The 12,018-nt window shown below is 40.6% G+C and overlaps 1 protein-coding gene across 9 annotated transcripts in view; it reads right to left on the bottom strand.

Annotated features, from left to right (window-relative positions):
* Positions 1-12,018, bottom strand: part of nav2a (neuron navigator 2a) — a 256,627-nt gene that overhangs the window by 36,377 nt on the left and 208,232 nt on the right. For all 9 annotated transcript variants that reach the window (XM_032560513.1, XM_032560508.1, XM_032560509.1 and 6 more), the window contains one exon: positions 3,006-3,135. In XM_032560513.1, the coding sequence (XP_032416404.1) occupies positions 3,006-3,135 (130 nt within the window). The remainder of the gene's footprint in view (positions 1-3,005; positions 3,136-12,018) is intronic.

The following is a 12,018-nucleotide window of genomic DNA, read 5'->3' as shown; positions in this document are numbered from 1 at the left end:
ATCAGTTTTTCTTCTCACAAATTTTCAAGTTTTGAAACCCAGAAATTGTGAGATCTATCTCAGAAATCGTATAGAAAAACCATGGTAGTTTCTGAGGTGCACAAGTCCAAAATTTGCAAGAAAAAAAAATATAGTAAAAACTTTCAGAGCTCCAAAACTCAAAAATTTGCCAAAAAAAAAAACTCTGAAAGTTTGAGATTAAACCCAGAAACCTTTGACTTTTGGAGCTCAGAAATGTCCTTGTTTTTTATTTTAAAAAAGTTTTTTTCACACATTTTTTAGTTTTTAGGGAAAATTTACTTCTCCTTTATCTTCTGTCTACAATACCCCTAATACACTGTCATACAATTTTCTAGAAAATTTTGAAGAATCTCAAAATTTCAGAGTTTTTTTCTTACAAATTTTTGACTTCTGGAGCTCAAAAATGTAATCTCTTTGGCAGAACTTTACTCCGTTTTTTCTATCTACAATTGTCCCACTATGGCATCATGGAAAAGTGCTCAGTTCAATCAGACAGCAGGACAGCACACTGTCTGATCACATCACAGCTTGCAAACTAAATGTTCTAGTAATTTAAAAGATGACTACACTTTCATGTCAGAGCAAGCCTGCAGCCTGTCAAAAAGCAGCTCTTCAGATTACTGAATCCTGGTTAGTGAACTGATAATGACCTTCTCACAGGAAATGTACTTAACACAAACCAGGAGGAACACTGTTGAAGCATTTCAGTTGCATGGTTAATTAACATTTTGCTCAGGCACATTCTTGTTTTGAATCTGTATGCCAACCAGAGTTCACACCTGAGAGTAGACTCGGTTTGATTGGGGAATAAATTTGAGACATTCACACTGCATTTTAAACTAATTAAAAACCTATTCCCCTCCCCGCCTGTGGGGGCGCTGCACTAAGAACTGAAGGAGACAACACAAAAACGTCTAAAGAAAGCAGGAGCGCAACTTTTTGCTTCACAAAATGTAATCAAAAATGAAGTAGCATCAGATTTTAGCGGTTGTAGGATTCCTCTTTATTTATGTGTGGTTTAAATTGAGTTCCTTATTTAATGGAAACACCACAGTTGCAGAAAAAAACTTAAGCATTGGTTGAAAGCAAACTAATTATGCATCCATTCAACTACATTGTGTTGTGTTCTGTCCAGTGAAATGTATAGTGAAGTGTTTTGTTTTTTGTGCTTGCTTGTCCAAAACCACATAAATGAAATGAAATTAAAAGACCAGGAGCCATTTCGCCGTTATCGCTGGACTTGCATGCTTGTTTTGGTTGTATTTACCCAGAATGTCCTTCACTGTAGTCCATTTCCTGCTTTTGTTTTGCTTGGTGTTCATATATGCATTCGAACTGCACTCGAGTTCATTTGAATTGAGCCTTTTTGATCCGCATCAAAGTTCGATTTTACATTCACACCTCCACAAGCGAACCAAACTTTCTAGACAAGTAAACTAAAGTTTGATTAAAGCAGTGCTGGTGTGAATGCACCGTAAATATCCATAACTTTCCTACTAACAACAGCTGGATTTGTTGCAATGACAGTTCTGCAGTCACCCAGGCAACACTTTTAAAAAGCTGCAAGCTGATCTGCTTTGAGCTCTTCAAAGTCCAGCCGATGCAGGCTTGCCTGAGGACAGACAAGGCAGAGCTCATTACCTGCACTCTGTCGTACAGCTGCACTGAGAGAAAGACGCTCTGTGTGCCTTCCTTTGTTATTCAATCAGCACCTTGACCTCTGCAGCAATAATGAAGAGTCATCACACACGGGATGGCCTCAGATCAGGCGAAATATACTGAGTACATTCAGCATAAGAGTCTGCTGACATTTGACACATGCAAGCTTAGAAAAATTTGCTTTAATGTATAAAAGAAACATGTGCTCCAACTAAACAACGAATGTTAAAAGCTTCATTCAGAGAGTTTCCACACCTGATAGTCCAATAGACTCGGTCTAATTGGGGACCAAAACTGCAACATGTGTTTAATGGAAACAACTGTAGTGTTTCCATTAAATAAGGAACTCAATTTCAGCTGCTGTGGTTCTCTTTTACACTGCACTGTGTCAAATGATCCAAACTAATAAAAAAACTGTTCCCCTCCTCACCTGTGGGCGCGCTGCAGCAAGAACTACAGAAGGAAACAACATGGAAACCACCACGGCTTCCTTCTTCATGAAATGTAAACAAAAATGGAGTGGCGCCAGATTTTAGTGGCTGTAGGATTTGTTGTTGGTAAAATACCACCAGCCATTTCGCCTGTTAGCGCTAAACTAGACTAACGTTTGTTTTGGTTGTATTTACTCAGAATGCCTTGCTTTTGGAGCGGCCTCTGGTCTGCTTGGTGGGTGCTTTCAAACTGCATCCAAGTTCACTTCAACCGAACCAATATCGAGGTTTTTAGGTGGACCAGAGTTCGATTACGTATTTACTTCTCCACAAACGAACCAAGATTTCTAGAAGAATGAACTGGAGTTTGATTAAAGCGAACTAAACAGGGTTAGTGTGAATGCATCCTCAGGCTTATCTTTTACCAACACATTAGCAGGGTTTCTGCAGGTTTCACCAACTCAAATTTAAGACATTTTAAGATCTTTAAAGACCATTATGAATGAATTTTAAGACTTGAACTCAGAAATGTGCAAAAAGTAGCATAACTTATAGAGCAGTGCCAAACTGCAAAGTGGCAAAGACAAATGTCGTCCAGCCAGTTTAGTGTTAACTGCCATTAGTTAACACTAAAAAAAGCTAGCTAGTTAGTAATTGTATATTAGCAGCTAGCTAGCAGTAGCCTCAACTGCTTTGAGCAACAGAACATAATAAAAATGTCTGCCTATGACTCAAATAAAAGATTGATGTGTCTCTAATTGAAACAAATCATGTAGGAATTTCCTATAAAGATACTTCAATTGGAAGTTTAAACTTTGTTAAAATTGCAGTTGATTGAATTGGGTTTCACTGCAGGATGCCGAGAGAATCCTGCTTGTGTTTTCTCTGACTTACCTGTGTGTTGAGGCCTTTGCGCTGAGCTGCAGGTGTGTTGGCGTAGGAGGAGATGGAGGAACTGGTGTTGATGTCATCTGTGTCGATGTTGTCGCTGATGCCGCTGCTCACCGAACTGCTGTCATCCCAGCTGCACAAGAAGAAGAAGAAGAAGAGACATGGAGGCTCGTTTCAGTCCACGTAAACAAATCGTTTTTGGAAATGAGGAAACCTACAGACTAAGACCTGTTGGAATAAACAATACATCAGTTAATTTCAAAATAATTTCCATTTATTTTTCAGAAATATCTTCTAATTCCAGTGTTACATGTTTATTAGAAATTAAAGTTTATTGATTTTTCAGAGGGTGTACTTGCATTATTACTCTACATTACTTGAAAATTGTCTCAAAACAACATTATAGTTTATCACAATAACTTCCGAGGTAATTCACACAAAGACACTAAATAAAGTCTGATAGGATATAATTCTGCTTTGCATTAGCCTGCTGAGAAGAAATAAATTGACTTTTAGAGTTTTATGTATTTAATATCACCAGTCAGTCAAACATGCATGCAAATTAACACATTCTTTTCCTAAAAAACTATTTAATATATAAAAATAGATCACTTTCTATGAACAGGAAAAGACAAAAAATGTTAATTGAAGCATGAAACGAAACTAAAAGAAGAATCTGGTGACTGCCTGGTGATTCTCCTTTTATTCTCCATAAAACTGATTCCAACTTGGATACACCCCCCCCCTCACCACCACACACACACACACACACACGCGTCTGAATGGGGCTGTCTGTCATACGAACAAAGACTCGATAGAGGGGTGACATCATGGTGCGTTTGTGTGTCTGAGCTGTTCAAATAGATCCACATGAACAGAGCAAACGTGCCAAGAGTTAAGGATATCTGTAAATATGTCTGTGTGTGTCTGCTGGTGGGTGTGTGTGTGTGTGTGTATCTGCTTGGAGGCTGTGGGGGACAGGAAGCCCAGCCAGTTGGCAAACATTGGTCTGAAAGGAGCAGAGGGAGGCTGATGGTGACAGCCAGTGCTGGGATGACACACACACACACGCCCACCCCCACCAACACACACGCACACACTTTGTCCAGAGCTGACAGGATAAATACATTTCAGATTTTATCAAGCTAGTATTTGTTACCGTTGATATAAATTTCTCCTAATCCAGATGATTTTGATATTCATTAAAACCTAAGCAGCACATAGAGGTGGGTACTTATGGTATCATTTATCATTTATGGATGTAAAGATTTTGGATATTTATTCTCATGATGAATCTCAATTAATGTTTAAAAGAAACCCAAAACATTCCTTAATGTTGGGATTGTTAGTTTTGATATTTTTTCCAGTTTGTTCAATGAAAGCATCAATGCCTCTGCAAAAACAAAATCTCACTAAGTATTTTTATTGCTAGAAATAAGACAAAACTGATTCATAAGTCACTTTTCATGAGCTTTTTTTAAGTAAATAATTCCTTAATATTAATGAAAATGTAATAGTTCCATTGGCAGATTATTTCATTTATTATAAGACATTTTTCCAATCTTATAAGTGAAATAATCTGCCAATGGAGCCAGTACTTTTTCATCAATATTAAGGAATTATAGACTTAAAAAAAACTCCTCTATCTTGCTGAAAAGTAACTTGTAAGATAGTTTTGTTGTATTTCTAGTGTAATAGATATTTTCACTAGAAAATAGACCAAAAATACTTGGTAAGATTTTGTGTTTTTGCAGTGTAATATTCTGTTTATGAAAGCATGGCTCTATTTGTTTATGAAAAGAGGAATAAATCACGTAATCATTAATAAGGTGATGTTGGTTAATCCCGTGTATCAAGAATCATCTATTAAGTCGGGTTAATAGAGAAAACATTCACATATTAACCTAAGCTAATAATGCTGATGCTATTTCAAGCGTTTCAGCATAAAAAAAGAAAAGTATTTGTGTTTTAATTGTGTGAATTTAAGAAATATTTCCAAAGCAAAAAATGAGCCTACAAGGTTCATTTCCCACCAACTTATATCGTCTTGTTTTCAACCATTCATCCCTCCAGTTTGATCTTTGTACAAAAGCAAAACAGAGGCAGCTTTGGTATAAACAAAACCAAAGCGGCGTTGCTCAGTAGTCAACTTACACGCCCAGAACTTTCCCACCAAGCAGCGAGCTCACATCATAATTATGGCTTCAAACTAAGAAGCTAAACAAAAACAGACATTTACAATGGCACAATTCCCAGATTCAACAGAGAACCGCCAAAACCTAATCAGCTGGTTCCTGACAACCACCGGACCCAAACACCAGCCGATGACCCGACTTCCTCCTGGATTTAACCAGCTGGATAAATCAAGCAGAAGCTTAGTGCAGACACGGCTTATAGAGCTGAAAGCATCCGAGGAGAGAAAAGAGCTGAGCGGTGATGAGAGATTTAGAGTGACCAGAACCAGTTTAAGTCTTCCACATGGCCACTGGGGGTATTTCCCACACGCAATCCGCTCACAGAAAATAAATATGGACAGCTGCACTGCAAAACACTAAACTTTACCAAGTAATGCCGTCTAGTGCAGTTGGAAAAAGACAAACAAACTTTTCAGCAGGATACAGGAGGTGGTTTTAAGTAAATAGGTCCTTAGTTGTGAATAAAAAGTTCTAGTTCCATTGGCAGAGTATTTCACTTGTAACAAGATATTTTCCCATGTTATAAGTGAAATAATCTGCCAACAAAACCAGTACTTTTCCATCAATGTTAAGACATTATTGATTATATCTTTCTGAAAAGTTACTTAGTAAGTTAGTTTGTCTTATTTTAAGTGCACTGAGATATTTGCACTATAAAATAGACAAAAATACTTGGTTTTATGATTCTACACTGCAAAAACACAACATCTTACCAAGTGTTTTTGATCTAGTTTCTTGCTTGTTTTAGGTTAATAATTTCTTAATATTAATTAAAAAGACAAAATTACTTGGTAAGATGATTCTACACTGCAAAAACACAAAATCTTACAAAGTATTTTTAGCCTAGTTTCTAGTGCAAATATCTTAGTACACTTAAAAAAATACTAAAATAACTTCGAAGTCATTTTTTGGCTAGATATAGGAGCTTGTTTGAGTAAATAATTTCTTAGTACTGATGGAAAAAAATATTAGTTTCACTTGCAGATTATTTCACTTCAAACATGAGGAAACTCTTTTTTTGAGTGAATTTAACTGACAGTGGAACTAGTACTTTTTCATCAATGTTAAGTTATTATTGACTTAAAACAAGCTCCTATATAAGTTACTTTTAAGTTAAGTCTTTTTTCAAGTGCACTAGAAAAAGTAGACAAAAAATACTTGGTAAGGCTTTATGCTTTTGCAGTGTAATAATCCAAACACTGGACATGACATAAAAGCAAACCTTAAATTTAGTCTCGTTTTCGTACTTATATGTCTGGTATCTACCTGCTCAGGGTGCCGGTGTTGCTGTGTGAACCGGGTCGCTGCGCGAAAATGCCAAACTGGACAGAGAGCTTCATGACTCCATGCTGCTGAAAGGATTCACAGAAATAAATCTCTCTCTCTCTTCCTCCCTCTCTCTTTCTTTCTCTGCGCTCCCTCTCTCTTTCTGGATCGAGGTTCTTTGTCACTTGCTGCAGCGGTGTTTCATCCCCCGGGCGCTGTTTGTCTCTGTCTGCGCCGAGCGCCGAGCTGAAAGGATCTGAGCAGAGGACCTGCCCCGCTGCTGGTAACCTGAGCCTCCCTGGAGACCGTTAACCACTTCACTGCCGCAGCAGCGCCGCTAACGCTGCGCAGCCAAACACACACAAACACACCCTGTGCCCTAAATAAGCCACTTCAGGCTTGAGAAGCATCAAACAGGCGGGACGAGTCAAAGCCGCACCATCTCAGACAGATTGAGACAAAAATGACAATCCTCATCCTCCACTTGCTCGGCTGTGTGGTTCCCAGCTCTGGTTTATGTATCCTGACTGTGTGTGTGTGTGTGTGTGTGTGTAAGACTGCAATTTCCCACACAGATCCACCCTGAGCAACTGACAAGCCAGCGCTAATTAGAGATCAGGCCAAACGGCGGGCCCAGCCCTCAGCATCCTGCTGGCAGAGCAACCCGCCTGTTACCAACCGCCGAGCCTTTACGACCAATCACAGGAGACCGAGACGCTAACCACGGGCAGCGCTGGCAAAGACCAAGTCAACAGCTAATGGATCAGAACCAAAGGGTCAGTTTATAAATGTTTCTGGGTCGTAGGGAAGTTAAGACTCTTTCACACCTGAAGTTTGTTTCATTTTCAGCTGCTGCGGTTCGGTTTCACGCTCCACTGCATCCAGAGGTGGGTAGTAACTAGTTACATTTATTCAGTTACATTCACTTGACTAATTTCTTTTTTTTTTATTTACCTTTTCTACACTGCACTTTTTACTTTTACTGGAGCAATTTTATTATGAAGTATCTCTACTCTTACTTGAGTAAAATTTCTGGATTCTCTACCCACCCATCCATCCATTCATCCATCCATCCATTTTCTTCTGCTTTATCCGGGGTCGGGTCGTGGGGGTAGCAGCTTGAGAAGGGAGGCCCAGACTTCCCTCTCCCCAGCCACTTCTTCCAGCTCCTCCGGGGGAATCCCAAGGAGTTCCCAGCTGAGAGACATAGTCTCTCCAGCGTGTCCTGGGTCTTCCCCGGTTCCTCCTCCCGGTGGGACATGAACACCTCACCAGGGAGGCGTCCAGGAGGCATCCTGACCAGATGCCCGAGCCACCTCAACTGGCTCCTCTCGACGTGAAGGAGCAGCAGCTCTACTCTGAGTCCCTCCTGGATGACTGAGCTTCTCACCCTATCTCTAAGGGAGAGCCCAGCCACCCTACGGAGAAAACCCATTTCGGCCGCTTGTATCCGCGATCTCGTTCTTTTGGTCATGACCCAAAGCTCATGACCATAGATGAGGGTGGGAACGTAGATCGACCGGTGAATCGAGAGCTTCGCTTTTGGCTCAGCTCTCTCTTCACCACGATGGACCGGTACAGCGCCTGCTTCACGGCGGACGCTGCACCAATCCGCCTGTCGATCTCCCGCTCCCTTCTTCCCCCATTCGTGAACAAGATCCCAAGATACTTGAACTCCTCCACTTGGGGCAGGACACCCCCCCCGACCCGGAGAAGGTACTCTACCCTTTTCTGGCTCAAGACCATTTGGAGGCACTGATCCTCATCCCGGCCGCTTCACACTCGGCTGCGAACCGCTCCAGCGAGAGCTGCAGATCACGACCTGATGAAGCCAAAAGGACCACATCCTTCCCAGAGATGAGATCCTAAGGCCACCAAATCGGATCCCCTCAACACCTTGGCTGCGCCTTGAAATTCTGTCCATGAAAGTGATGAACAGAATCGGTGACAAAGGGAAGCCCTGGTGGAGTCCAACTCTCACCGGAAACGAGCCCAACTTACTGCCGGCAATGCGGACCAGACTCTGACACCGGTCATACAGGGACCTGACAGCCCGTATCAAAGGGCCCACAGGCCAAAAAGGCCCGATAGGACTCCTTCTTCAGCCTGACAACATCCCTCACCGAAGGTGTCCACCAACGGGTTTCGAAGGTTGCCGCCGCGACAGGCACCGACAACCTTGCGGCCACAGCTCCGATAAGCCACCTCGACAATGGAGGCACGGAACATGGTCCACTCAGACTCCATGTCCCCCAACTCCCCCAGAACATGTTCAAAGTTCTGCCGGAGATGGGAGTTAAAGCTTCGTCTCACAGGGGATTCCGCCAGACGTTCCCAGCAGACCCTCACAACACGTTTGGGCCTGCCAGGTCTGACCGGCTTCCTCCCCCACCACCGGAGCCAAATTTTAAATAAAAATTGATTAAGATCAGATTTTTTCTCTTTTGTCTTTGGTAAAAAACAACAAAATAACCAGCCATTTCTTGCGTTAGCGCTAGATTCTTGCGTTTGTTTTGGTTGTGTTATTGAAACTGAACTAAAAATTTGTTTCATTACAAAACCTCAATGGGGTTCACAATTTAACTTGGTGAAACCAAAAGGTGCAAACCCATCCTTCAGTTCTTAGACAGGCTAAACGGCCTTTAAACCAGTCAGAAAAGGACAGTAATGGAGGACGAAACGAGACCCAAATCAAGACATTCCACACTGGAACCTAGCCGCTCACCCGGTCCCATTAGGTTAGGGTTTCTCCTCTCCCAAAAGGGTCAAAGATCAGGGGCCAAACTTCCTTAAAGAGAAACACAGAGTTAAGAAGATGGGGGTTGGTGGCAATGAAAAAAATGAAGCTCCCACATGGGACAGCCAATAATGGTTTCTGTGAGCGTCCTGAGAAACAGGCAGTGGATTTGTTTGTTTTAACTTTCCCTATGAGAGGCTCCCTGGACCGTGGTTGGTTGGACGGTTGGTCTGCTGGTCATTTCAGTTCACCAGCAGCTCCCCCATCCCCCAATCTCAGGAAAAAAACCAACTCTGGCACGAGCACACAGAGTGTGTGCCGCAGAAATGTACACACAGACATCCAGCCACAACAGAGCAGCCAGGCAGAAGTAAGGGGATTTCCTGCATTTGAGAGGAAACTACTGGCCTCTTCGCCCCGCAGCTGTATCACATAACCCCCAAGTCTGACTGTCGGGGGCCGACAGGCAGCGGATGGTACAACAGTGTGTTAGGGACATATTATCAGGGGCGTGCTGTGGTGGCGCAGGGGGTTAGCACGCCCCACATTTGGAGGCCTTAGACGGACGTCGCGGGTTCGACTCCCGGTCCCGATGACCTTTGCCGCATGTCCTCCTTCAAAAATGGCGCCGGCGTGTGTGTGTTAATCTGTGTATAAAAAAATTCTTGCTGTAACTGCGAAATAATTTCCCTGCTGGGATGAATAAAGTAATTCTTCTTCTTTTTATAGAGAGAAAAAAGGAATTATATTAATATCAAAAAAACTCAGAAAATTTGAGATTAATCTCAGAAATTTTACAGAAAAAAACAAGGAAATTTGTGAGCGCCAAAAAATTCAAAAATTTTGAAATTAAACTTAGAAATTTTTGTATAAAACTTTGAAATTTCTGAATACCTAAAGTAAAATACTCAGGAATGTTTGAAAAGTAGAACATTTTTGACTTCGCAAGCTCAGAAAATTCCCAAGTTTTTTGAAAATTTAATAGATTAATCTGAAAACATACTTCTTTTGTCTCACAGTTCTTCACTTTTGGAACTCAGAAATTTCCACATTTTCTTTTTCTAGAATATTTCTGAGAGCAATCTCAAAATTTCTGAGTTTTTTTTCTTACAAATTTTCAAGTTTTGGAGCTCAAAAATTTCCTAACTTTTGAAACTCAGTTATCTAGAAATCTAGAAAACTTCTGGGTTTATTTTACAGAAATTTACGAAGAGAAACTTTTAGATTCAACCTCTTTGTAGGAAGCAGATAACAGCTCACTGTAGCTGTCAGGTGAGCTTTAAGTAAACATACAGACAGAAAAACCAGTTTGTGGATTAACACTCAAACGAACACAAAACAAGCAAGATGAAATTTTAGTTTTAGTGGTGTGACATCTGGAGTGTTAAATCAGGAGAATTATCTTTGTTGTTAAATAAAACAAACTGAAATGTGCATTGAGACGACGTTCCTTGTGAATTAAAAGTAAAGCAAACTGAAACTGACTGAACACAGGAACACATAAAATAAAACTTTAGGTACCAGCAGTTTCAAAAGTTCAGTTGTATCAGGAATATGTTTCTGAGTTTAAGTCTTTATTTTAATGGGTTTTTTACATTTGTACAGCAAGAAAACTTAAGAGGATTCAAGGAGACCTAAACATGCATGAGAAAGTCCCGGATTGTTTTTGTTTTTTTAAATAAAGAAACTTTAATCATTCTGTCTTTTGGCTTTTCTACGTAAATCAAAAGTTGATCAAGTTTTTGGTTTCTAACTTTGCAGGGAGAAAAAGAAAAAATCATGTTCTGAACTGCATAGTCAAGCAGAAAAGATGAAGGAAAAGGAGAAAAACGGGATTCTGGGACATTCCGGGCCGGATCCCAGGAGTCCTGCGGTATGAAAATGACACAGCTGTCCCCGCTTTGACAGGGAAAGACAGAACCGGAGCGGACAGCACAATGAGCCGGGTTTGTCTTTCCGCTTATTGGGCCTACCGTCTCCTGTCTCAGAGAAAAAAATCGCTGCCCACATTCAGATGATTTATCGCAGCATGTGTTTCCTTTAAACGCTCGCTTTCTCTTTGTGTTTGTGTGTTTAACGTGTAAACACTCCTATAGATTTGACCGACTGACCCCGATCTACAGAGAATACACACAAAACTCTGAACACGTGTGCATCACTTCACACACACACACAACCCCTCTGTCATGCACTCACTACAGACAAATGAGGAATTTCTATCGGCAGTGCAGATGCTATGAAATCCATTTTCACCTCAGCGTGAGAAGAAGGGTCAAAACATCTTTTTTATTCTGGGAAAAAAAACTCATTTTGGTTTTTAGGTGGAAAAAATACAACTTAAAGGTAACAAATTCTGCTTATTTTAAATGGTTAGCATAAGTCAAGACAAGTTCATTGCACAAAAATTTTCTTAGATCTTAATGTTTGTATGTGAAAATGGCTGCAAACAGATGCACAATTATACAACCATACATCTTTGAAAAGCAAAAGTAGAGCCTCCTGCACAGCCAACAAGAATGCAGCAAGTGGTTTCTGGATGGTAAGTCAGCAACAAAACACTTGTCTGCCATTGTACAGCGTTTACAGCTGTAAAACCAAGTGCCCTAAAAGCAAAAAAAAAAAAATCGTACCAAGTATTTTTTTTTGTCTAGTTTCTATTACAAATATCTTAGTACACTTCAAATAAGACAAAACTAACTTAGAGTAACTTTTAAGATACATATAGCAGCTTGTTTTAAATTAATAATTCATTAATATTGATGAAAAAGTATTTGTTCCATTCACATAGAGTTACTTGTGTTATGGGAAAAATGTTATA

Source organism: Xiphophorus hellerii, chromosome 4 (assembly GCF_003331165.1).
Source record: "Xiphophorus hellerii strain 12219 chromosome 4, Xiphophorus_hellerii-4.1, whole genome shotgun sequence".
Classification (NCBI taxonomy): Eukaryota; Metazoa; Chordata; class Actinopteri; order Cyprinodontiformes; family Poeciliidae; genus Xiphophorus; species Xiphophorus hellerii.
The sequence above is the reverse complement of the archived record's forward strand: the minus strand, read 5'-3'. Positions and strand labels throughout refer to the sequence as shown.